Consider the following 11,647-nt stretch of genomic DNA (forward strand, 5'->3'; position numbering starts at 1 on the left):
CCTATGTTGTGTGCGCCTAAACTAGGAATTCTAAAGGACATGATGAGCATCTAAGAGTAAATTGTGATTTGATGTGGACATTTAGAATGATGAAGGCATGATGGCTTCATTTTGACTTTGTATTTTGTCCGAGGAATGAATTCTAGACGTTGATTTGATTTGAGATTTAAGTGGAGTTCCGTCCCTTTGTGATTGTGTTCTGTGCTTGTAGGAATGGTGGTGAACAAGGACGATGGTATTAGTCCCACTTGTAGTGCTTTGATGCCACCCATCTAAGGATACTACGAGTGATGTCGATTGTTGGGAGATTACTTTGGTCGATGACTTTGTTTCTCTAACCGTTGTTTTGGCACGGGCGTGATTTGCATCTCTACCAATAATTTTGCCATGAGCTTACTTTGATTCTCTATGGATTGGCTATCATGTGTGATTTGATGATGTCTAGGAGAGAACCACTCGATGATTACAACTTGATCTAGAAGTGATATGACATAGCCTCGAGTAGGCATTAGATAAATTTAATTTGAAGTCGATATGGTACTCCAACAACTAGAATTTGCCATGGAGAATGATTTGAAATGGCTAAAAGATGAGCCTAGAGATTTGAATGCCACTTGTGAAGACACTTTAAGGATGATATGCCTCTAACTTTGGAGATGTGTGTTGTCTCACTTATTGTGTGTTATTCATATATGTATATATATATACATGAATACATGTTATAAATTATATATATGTTTTAATTATCTGCACCCCTCCCTGAGTATTAGATGACTTACCCATTTGTGTACTATGTGCAGATAAATAGGGCACGAGATTGTGTGCTAAGGGCCATCCATTTATAAACCAATTTTGGCATTGAGTAGGTTCTTAATTGACATGTCCACTTCGCTGCGTTGTTTTGAGCTTCTGCTCCGTACTAAGGTTGATATGCATGTAGGCATATTGTGCCATATAAATTTGTGTAAGGGTTATTACGTATGAACCCAATTTGGTGACTAACGTATGGCCTTATGAACATTGTATAACTTATGTGCCAAAGAAAATGCTATGTATATTTGAGTTTAAATTTTGTTTATGAATATGAGTATTTAAAATCCCTTGGCTATGTGTGTTTGGCTTTAACGTCTAAGGCTTGCACAAGTTTCATGGGCTTTGCCAATCACGAACCTCAGGTTTGTGTTGTGACAAAGTTGATATCAGAACACCTAGGTTTAGAGTGTCCTAGGTCGTCTTATGTGTGTCAATAGAGTGTTGGGATTAGTGTAGAGTCTTGTTCATGGTTTGTTACTACAACACAAATTATGAGTAGGGGGCTACACGAACTCCCAAGTCTTAGTAAGGCTACCCATGAATTTTGAACATGGCATTGCTTCATCTTGGTACAGGATGCCGCTTGAGACAATAGTTACCTCAAGGGTCACGGAAGAGCAAAATACCCCGAATGAGTCTATGGAACAATCACGAGTGTCCACGTCAAGGACCCATAGCAAAAATATAATGGCTAGACGCGCATGAAATGCAAAACCTAGTTACCTGTATACGGGTGGTGAGAATGTGGAGCAAGGGATGACTACCCCACTAGAAGAGGACTACAAAGTTTGGCTAATGAATTTTTCGAGTTCCCTAGTAGAGGACAAGCACAATTTGAGGATTAGGTTAATTCTAGTTCACAAGATTCGAACTATGTGCTTCAATGAAAACATTAGGGGGGGCTATTAAGGTTACTATGACAGATTTTATAAAGCTGTAGCACCCATCATTTACTGGTTCAAATGCGGAGGAAGATCCATAGAGATTTTTGGAAAATATGGAATGTATCTGTTCTACTTTGGGATGCTCCACACAAATGTCAGCAGAATTGGTGGGATTTAGATTAAAGGATCTGGGCAGAATATGGTTTGTGTCATTCAAAAGAGGTAGACCATCAAGGTCAGCTTCGATTAGATGGGAAAAATTTATCCAAGCTTTTTTGAATCACTTCTTGCCTAAGAGTGTGAGACATGCCGAGGCATAAGAGTTTGAGACATTGGTTTAGACCCTGGATATGATGGTGATGAAGTATGATGTTCGATTCACCCAACTCTCAAGATATGGTTCTAATTGAGCAAAAGAAGGTCAAGAGATTTATTAGAAGACTGATAAAACTACTATTTAAAGTGTTAACCACCCAGAGGTTTGCCTCTTATGCAGCAATGGCAGATGTGACCAAAATGATTGAAACTAGGAAATTAAAATCCATAATGGAAAGAGGTAGGCGTCAAAGAGCTCAGACATTAGGCCAATAGGGTCGTATAGATTCTAGCGTGATTGGAGTCTCACATTTTTGTGCCATCAAAGTCATGAAGGAATTACTCTTAAATGTAGGACACCAAGGAATAGTGATTCATTTAGCTCACCATCTAGACGATAGCAATCTAGCAGAGCATTAAATTTGGGCCCTAGGGATAGTAATTTTTGTGGAAAGGCACATGGTGGACCATGCCACAGAGCAACTTGGTTAGGCTTTAGATATGGCCAATTTGGGCATTTTATGAGAGATTACCTAATGCAAAGGTAGTCAACAAAAGGTTGACCATGGATATGTGAGACAAGTGCCAACTACCTCACCTAGAACGACATTGACCAAGAAGAATATCAAAGGTGACCAAGGCAAGGGCATAGCCTCATTTTCTAAGCGTAGATCAGCACAATTGAGTAATAATGGTGGAGGTTAAGCACCCATCTTTGCTTTGACACTGTGATATGCTCAAACTTCGAATGTAGTAGTCATAAATGCACTTCCTATTTGTGGTATTAAAGTTTTTGTTTGGTTTGACCCCGGATCGACACATTCCTTTGTGTCCCCACACTTTGTGCCTGAATTGGATTGGTTTTGTAGTAATATGGAGGAACCCTTGATTGTGATTACTCTTTTAGAAAAGATATTTTTGGTATAATATGTGTATAAGTGTTGTGTGGTCCGCATCTAGGACAAAGACAATTTAATAGGTTTGGTATTAATACTAACTTTGGATTTTGATGTGATTTTGGAAATGGACTAGATAGCGTCCTGTTTTACTAAAGAGGATTGCCACTATAAGCTTGTAAAGTTAAAGTTCCCATGAGATTCTTCAATTGTGATCTATGGACATGACAACCTGATGTCTATGAGAATTGCGTTAGCTATGGTCGCTGGACAAATGTTAGGGCAAGGAGGCTAGGGACACTTAGCAATGGTGAGAGATACTTCGATGGATGATGGGAGTATGGATTATGTACCGGTGGTGGGTGAGTATTTGGATATATTTCCATATGATATACTTGAATTATCTCTTAAGAGATAGATTGAATTTTGTATTAATTTGATTCTGGATACGAAGTTGATTTCTATAACTCCTTATCGAATGGCACCAGTTGAATTAAGAGAGCTTAAGGAGCAATTGAAGGATTTATTGAACGAAGGTTTTATCTACCCCAATGTTTCACCTTTGTGAGCTTCGGGTTATACGTGAAGAAAAAGGATGGTAGCCTTTGATTGTGTTAACTACTGACAATTGAAAAAGTTCACTATGAAGAATAAATATCCATTCCCAAGGATCGATTCAGTTACAGGGTGTAGTGTGCTTTTCTAAGAATGACCTACGCTTAGGGTATCACCAATTTAGAATCAGAGAGAATGTTGTACCCAAGGCAGCGTTTTACACACACTATGTGCATTATGAATTCTTGGTAATGTCATTTGGACTCACCAATACACTTGCAACATTATTGGATTTAATGAACAGGGTCTTTCAGGTGTATTTGGACAGATTTGTCATTGAATTCATAAACAACATATTGGTGTGTTCTAAGAGCTCAGAGGAACATGCATAACATTTGAGAATTGTGTTCCAAATGCTTAGAAAGTATAGATTATATGCTAAGTTTTTGAAGTGTGAATTTTGGTTGAATAAAGTTAGTTTTCTTGGGACACAATGTGTTTGAACAAGGCATCCAAGTTGGTCCTAGTAAAGTGGAAACTATAGAGAATTGGCCAAGGCCAACATCTGTAACGAAAGTTAGAAGTTTTTTGGGTGTAGCCAAATATTATAAATAATTTGTGCAAGACTTTTCTAGGATTGCAACCCCTTTGACAAGGCTGACTCAGAAAGAGTTAAGATTGATTGGTCTACTGCATGTGAGGCTAATTTGCAGAGGCTTGATACATAGTTTGTATGATTTGGGCAACATGGGAGTACATTTAAAGATTAATCATTTGGACCCCTTGTTAGCACATTTTAGAGTTTAACCCATGATATTGATTGAATTAAAATCGCCCAAGATCAGGATGAATATTTGGTGAAAATATTTAGGGATATGAGCAAAGATAAAGCTTAAGACTTTATGTACAACACTAATGGTTTAATGAGATATCGATCATGAGTTGACATGCCGAACATAGATGGTTTAAAGAATGGGATTATGGAAGAGGCTTATGTGGCAGCCTATCCAATACACCTTAGAGCCACCAAGATGTATCATGATTTGAAGTCTATGTAACAGTGGCCAAGATTAAAAAGAGATATGGCTGAATATGTCTCTAAGTGTTTGACATGTCAGCAAGTGAAAGGCTAAACATTAAAGAACATCGAAACTGTTGTAACCATTATCGATACTCTAGTGAAAGTGGGAACATCTAGCAATGAACTTCATGATGGATTTACCACGAGCTAAGGGTGGTTAAGATGCCATTGGGGTGATAATTGATTAGCTAACTAAGTCAGCTTACTTTTTGCCGATCCATACTAAGTATGAAGCAACTCAGTATACCAAAATTCATATTAATGAGATTGTGAGGTTACATGGTATTTTGGTGACAATAGTGTCTGACAGAAGATTACAGTTTATGAGTCAATTTTAAAGGAAATTGAAAATTTCCTTAGGCATAAGATTGGATTTTAGTACGACTTTCCACCCATAGACAGATGGCCAATCTATGTGCACCATTCAAGCACTTGAGGATATGTTGAGAGCAATTGAGCTCAACTTTGGAGTCTTATGGGATCATTATTTGCCTTTGGCCATGTTTTCTTATAATAATAGCTACCAAGCTACGATTGTTATGGCTCCATATGAGGCTTTATTTGGGTGAAGATGTAGATCACTTATTGGCTAGATTGAAGTTGGGGAATGGAAACTCTTAGGACCAAAATGGTTCAAGAAGTTGAGTGTTGCATCCATGCAATACGAGAAAGGATGCTAACAGCTCAAAGTCATTAGAAATCTTACACTAATAATAGGCTCAGACCTTTGGAATTTGAAGTTTGCGACTATGTATTTTAGAAACTTTTGTCAACCAAAGAAGAAAAAAGATTTGGATAACAAGGGAAACTGAGCCAAGGTACATCGAACCCTTTAAAGTGTTAAAACGCATTGGCGCGTTGCTTATTATTTGGCATTACTGCCTAATTTGTCCGATGTACATTTGGTTTTTCATGTATCCTTGGTTAGGAAATATGTTCTCGATCCTTTGCATGTGATAAAATATGATGAAGTCCAATTACAAGACGGACTTAGTTATGAGGAGCAACTCGTAGCCATATTCAGCAAGTGAAACGGCTTCACTCCAAGGATATTGCTATGGTGAATGTGTTGTGGCGAAGCAATTTGGTTGAAGAAGCCACTTGGGAACTTGAAGAGGAAATCTGAAAGAAATATTCCCATCTCTTTAAAGCTTGTTATATGTTTTAACTTGTGGTATGTAATAAAAATTTGAGGATGAATTTCCTTAAGAAGGGGAGAACGTAACACCCTCAATTTTGTGTAAACTAAGTCAATTGGGAATGATTCATGAAATATATTTATGCCTCAAGGATTTTGATGGTATGTTATATATGCCAAGTGTTTAAGAGTGTATATATTGACACTTAAGCAGATTTCCATGGAAAAAATGTGATAAATCCTATAGCTTGAGGTTTTGATTTGAATTTGATGTGATATTTGAGAATATAGGTGCATAAGTTGAAATTATATGAATTATTTGAATTATGATATTAATAGGAAATGATTTTGGGGTGATAGGTTTGGATTTTTAGAAGTTTGGAAGGCTGAAAACTACTTATAAGGAAAAATGTATCGATGCATTCTTGGCAAGATGAACAAAACAAGGCATACAAGGGATTGTCTATCAATACATTCTTGAATGTATCGTTAGATTTGATCAAAGATGAACATTTATCGATACATTTTCCAAATGTATCGATAGATTTGAAGTGAAGTGTACCCAAAGGGAAACGTATCGATAGATTCCCCTCATATATTGATACATTTAGAGCAGTGAGCATTCTACCTAAAATCTCTCTATACATTAACCCAATGTATCAATAGTTTGGTCAAAAACCATGTAAATGTGTCAATACATTTCCAAATGTATCGATATATCAATAGGAAAAGCAAAATTAAAAAGGGTTTCGAGTTGTCTGCCTATTTTAAAACTAACCCTAACTCTTTCTCTTTCTCTACCACTCCAAAACCTTAAGCCATCAATCGGATTTTTGGAGCCATTTGGAGTAGATTGAGGCTTAATAAATGCCTCTAAAGGTAAGATCAAATGTTTTTATCGATTGATTTTCAATTTAATCGGTTAATAACATAGAAATCTAATTTTTCCAACTTCGGTGAATCTCCCTCAATTTTGCAGAAATTTGGAGTTTAGATTTGTGCAATCTAGCTTTTAAGCTATGGGTTTAACTCATTGTTAAAGGATTTGAGCTTATTGTTGGATTGCTCAGAATTTAGTTATTTTTAGAAAAGTTATTTTTTTTTTAGAGCCAGGATTTAATTAATAGTTGAATGTTTTGATGTGTTCTAAAGGGGAAATTGAGCTATTTGACACATAGGTGAGCTGGAGGATGGTTGAAGCTAAAAGTTGAGCTTTTGTTGTGGAGTGCCTTCGATTGTCACTGTGAGTGTGTTTAAATTAAATGCATGTATCGCATGGTGCTTGTTAGAGGCGTAGCCATGGTATTGAAATAGAAATTATTTACGAATATATATATATATATTTATATATACAATTGCCTAGAGGAATGTGCCTAGGCTAGAGAATAGAAATGCATGAAATTATGTGTTGTGTTATGAACTTTAGTGCAAGCCATATAGGTGGCTTATGTTGTGTGTGCCTAGACTAAGAAGTCTAAAGGCCATGATGAGCGTCAAGGAGTAGATTACTCTAGATAATTAAACCCTTAGTGGATTATGAGTATTTGATGCCTTAGAGATTCAAAAGGCACTTAAAACTACATCGAGCTTAGAAGTGATTGAAGCTTGTTGAATATGAATTGTGATTTGATGTGGACATTTAATATGATGAAGGCATGATGGCCTCATTGTGGATTTATATTCTGTTTGAGGAATGAATTATTGATGTTGATTCAATTTAAGGTTTGAATGGAGTCCCGTCCCCCTGTGACTTTGTTCTGTGCCTACAGGAATAGTGGTGAGCAAGGACAGTGGTATTAGTCCTACCTGTAGTGCTTTGATGCCACCCATTTGAGGATACTTCAAGTAATGCTGATCGTCGGGTGATTACTCCAATCGATGATTTTGATTCTCCGCCTGTTGCTTCGGCATGTGCATGATTTACTTCTCTACTAGCAGCTTCACCCTAAGCATGATTTGATGATGTCTAAGGGAGGTCCACTAGCTGATTACGACCTGATCTATGAGTGATATGACATAGCCTCGAGTAGCCATTAGATAAATATAATTTGAACTTGATATGATACTCTGACGACTAAAGTGTGTCATGGAGAATGATTTGATATGGGTAAAGGATGAACCTAGTGATTTTAATACCATTTGTGAAGACGCTTCAAGGATGATATGCCCTTAACTTTGGAGATGTGTGTTGTAGCACTGATAGTGCATTACTGATATGTATATATATATATGATAAATTTTATATATATATATATATATATATGTTTTGATTATCTGCACCCTTCCTTAAGTATTAGATGACTCACCCATTTGTATACCACGTGTAGATAAATAGGCCACAGGATTGCACGACAAAGGCCATCCATTGACAAACCAATTTTGGCATCCGGTAGGTTCCTAATCGACACATCCACTCTGCTGCATTCGTTATGAGCTTCGATTCATACTTAGGTTGGTATGTATGTAGGTATATTCTGTCATATGTATTTGTGTAAGGGCTACTACATATGAACCAATTTGATGGCTAACGTATGGCCTTATGAACATTGTATAAGTTATGAACTGAGGAAAATGCTATATATATTTGAATTAAAATTTTATTTATGAGTATTTGAAATCCCTTAGCTATGTGTGTTGGTTTTGAACTTTGAAGCTTGCACGGGTTTCATGGGCTTCGCCTGTCCTACTCATGTGCTAGTTACAAACCCCTAAGTTTAGGTTATGACTACCTTCTTTAAAGAGGCCTGATCTAATTAAGCTTAATAGAAACTCCTACCTTATAATCCCAAAGGCAATTCTTTGAAGCCATTCCATGTCTTCCGAAGGAAGAAAGGTGTTGTAACAAAAATTTAAGACATCGACTTCTAAATACTCCTTGATCACAAGATCATCTTTTCTTTCCAAAAAGATTGTATCAACTTGAGCATTGATATCGGGAGTTATCTCAACCGTAGCACCGTTCATCAAATCCTTGGGACTAGAAGACTTACTAATAACAAGAGCATCTTTAAAAGAAAAAAAGTTACTCAATGTGTTGTTTGTTTTCACTCTCTTTAGAGATGTAATGACATTCTTCTTAATCGAGATCATTCTCTTGTTCTTTCCATACTTTCCTCTTTGACCAAAACAGTCTTGCTGCCAATTTTCCTCCCATTCCCAAACTAAATCGCATTTTAGACCTCCTTTTGATAAAAGCAAAACTAGAATCTTTCCTTTTCCTATTTGAATCAGATTTAGGAAAAAAGACATCCATGACAAACCCATAGTCCTCAAATATAAACTTCATTGCACTCCATGGCACCCTGATGTTGATATTATCCACAAAAATAGAAAAAAGACTCTATCTCCAAAGATTAATGCTCCGAGCAACTGTTGGATTCCAAAATTTGTTTCTTGAAGTATCTCCGATCTTATCAAAACTCCTAAACTCATCCCTAGTCTCTCTCTCACTCTCTCATGTTTGGATGACAATTAAAAACCAATAGTTTCTAACCTCAATTCTTGAACAAATGTGAGTATTTTGCTCACATTTTGTCTTCGACTTCCCAAGTCACCTCCTCACTAGAGTGATTGCACCAAAGAACTTTCACCAAGACGACGTCTTTGTTACAAAGTCTTTTAACTTGTCTATCCAAGATCTTTATCAGAATCTCCTCATATGATAAGTGATCTCCCAATTAAATCTCCTCATGCTGAATCACGTGAGACAAGTTGGGGTCATACTTACGAAGTATGGACACATGAAATACTAGGTGAATGCTAGAAAGATCCGAATGTAATGCCAACCTCTAAACTATGCATCAACTCTTTCCAGGATTTCAGAGAGTCAAATATACCTCAGGCATAACTTACCCTTCTTATCAAATATGGTTTCACTGGTTTTCTTGAATAGCCTATTTTGAATCACACAAGCAATCTTGTGACGGGAAATTTACTTACAATCAATTTTCTTTTCTAAATCTCAATTAAAGTTTTTCATATTCATTTTACAATTTCGGCCTTTAATACTACAATATTAAGAAATTAAATGCAACCCATCACTGTATTTACATGTACCAATATTGCCATTTATAATTTCATCATAAGATAGCAAAGTTGAAAAAGTTATACCGATCAACTGAAAGTTAAAAGAAACTAGCAGATCAGTAGCACAAAGCTCAACAAGACAGCTTTCAAGTTCAACCGTGAATTAAAGCAAGTAAGAAATAAATAAAAATATGATAAAAATAAATAAAAAATGGGACAAATGTCAACACAAAAACAATAAATCTGATTTTCTAGCACATCCATTGAAAAAAAAAAAAACCCCTCATAGTCTCATCGAAAAAGAAAAGAACATTATGGATATGGCCTTGATGGTCATGAGGAGTGGCTGCTTGGAATTTGATCCATCTTACTGCTTAAATTCCTCTTGGGTAGTTTGGCCGAGTTGGACTTGAGGAGGGAGTGGCTCCATTTGCTCCTCCAAAGTTCTAGTCCGTTGATGGTGATACAAAAAGGAGGGGAATACAAACAAAAAGTGTACAAAGCAAAGAATAAAAGTACAATAGGCAAGAAAAAGAAACTATATATATACTCATATTGACTAATTAATCAAACTGTGAATATTGTCATTTTCCCTCTTAGAAGGAGCATGTTTAGAAAGAATAAAAGAATATATTTAGATATTTTTTCTCATTTAATCAAGTACTACTTGGAGCCAGCAGGTTTGGTTCCACCCTGACCACCTTGGCCACCCTGGCTACTTTGGCCACCTTCTTGAACATCTCCAATATTAACAGTCCTTATCCTGAATCTCTCGAGCCTCAAAGATGATTCATCCTCCTTGGATGGCATGAGCGGCGAGCCTAAACTCAGACTCCTCTGCATGGTTTTAACCTTCACTTGGTTCGATTTGACTTTAGCCAACACCGTGCCAACTTTCTTGAAAAACTCTATAAACTCATTCCGGAGACCTGGAAATATTTGCTTCAGCAATTCCTGGCTTCTGACGTAGAATTCCCCGAAAAATTCTAGCAGAACTAACACCCTTGGGTCAAATGACTTCCCCAGTCTCTTCGCGCTTTCCTGGATTCTATGATGATTATCACCCATGTCACTGTAAGTTCTTCTGTAAAGACCCCTTTCCAGGAGTGACAAATCATTATCTCCGCCAAATAATGGAGACCTCTCCATGTCTGATACAATGGAGCTCATATCACCTAGGTCTTGCTCATCTGATGGATACCCTTCTGGCCGCTGCATCTCACAATGGTTTATATCCATGGTCGCCATATGATCTTCTCTCGGGGAAAAATTATGGAGTTTAGGTGTATATCTATGCCTGTCGAGTGTTGATGTTTTGAACAAAATGCTTGATGCTCTTGTTTCCAAATTCAGCCTTGTTGGGGGATTTATATAGAGAAGAAAACAAGAATGCTTCCTAAGCAATCAAGAGTTGAAGTATTCGGTTTCCAAGCTATGACTCCGTCATTTGAATTAAGCAACGCGTTATTGAGTGTTGACTCATCTATATGGACTTACGACGATTAAAAGCCCAATCGTGCCCACGCACACATACACACACGATATCACCCACGATAATCGTCTAGCCTACCTGACCAAATCTATGAAAACATAAGAATTTACTTCCTTTTTTTTTTTTGGTAAATTAAGTCATTACCAGAATAATTATATGATAATTATATATGGGCATTATCTTGTAATTAAAGATTACCCAATTATCTGATAAAATAGTTCTGTAAATAAGCTTAATGTTTTTCATCAAAATACAATCACAGTTAGTCAAAGCAATCTAAACAAAAAGTTAATGTGAAATAAATATAATATTCCCTCAGAGAAAAACAACTCTCTCTCCATTGGCAGTTAGTCAAAGCCTTTTGAAAAGTTTGGCTGCTACTCCTTTTATACCAATTTCTCACCATGAGTTTTTGGAGATCATCTATGTGGACTTACCACGATTAGA

At 36.7% G+C, this 11,647-nt stretch overlaps 1 protein-coding gene across 1 annotated transcript; it reads right to left on the reverse strand.

Annotated features, from left to right (window-relative positions):
- Nucleotides 1–10,263: 10,263 nt before the first annotated feature.
- On the reverse strand, nucleotides 10,264–11,042 carry LOC18586776 (uncharacterized). Its single transcript, XM_018129040.2, has one exon. The coding sequence runs from the start codon at nucleotides 10,954–10,956 to the stop codon at nucleotides 10,372–10,374; it is 585 nt and encodes a 194-aa protein (XP_017984529.2). The 5' UTR covers nucleotides 10,957–11,042; the 3' UTR covers nucleotides 10,264–10,371.
- Between the last annotated feature and the right edge of the window lie 605 nt (nucleotides 11,043–11,647).

This window comes from Theobroma cacao, chromosome 10 (genome assembly GCF_053813885.1).
Source record: "Theobroma cacao isolate CCN51 chromosome 10, ASM5381388v1, whole genome shotgun sequence".
NCBI classification, from domain to species: domain Eukaryota; kingdom Viridiplantae; phylum Streptophyta; class Magnoliopsida; order Malvales; family Malvaceae; genus Theobroma; species Theobroma cacao.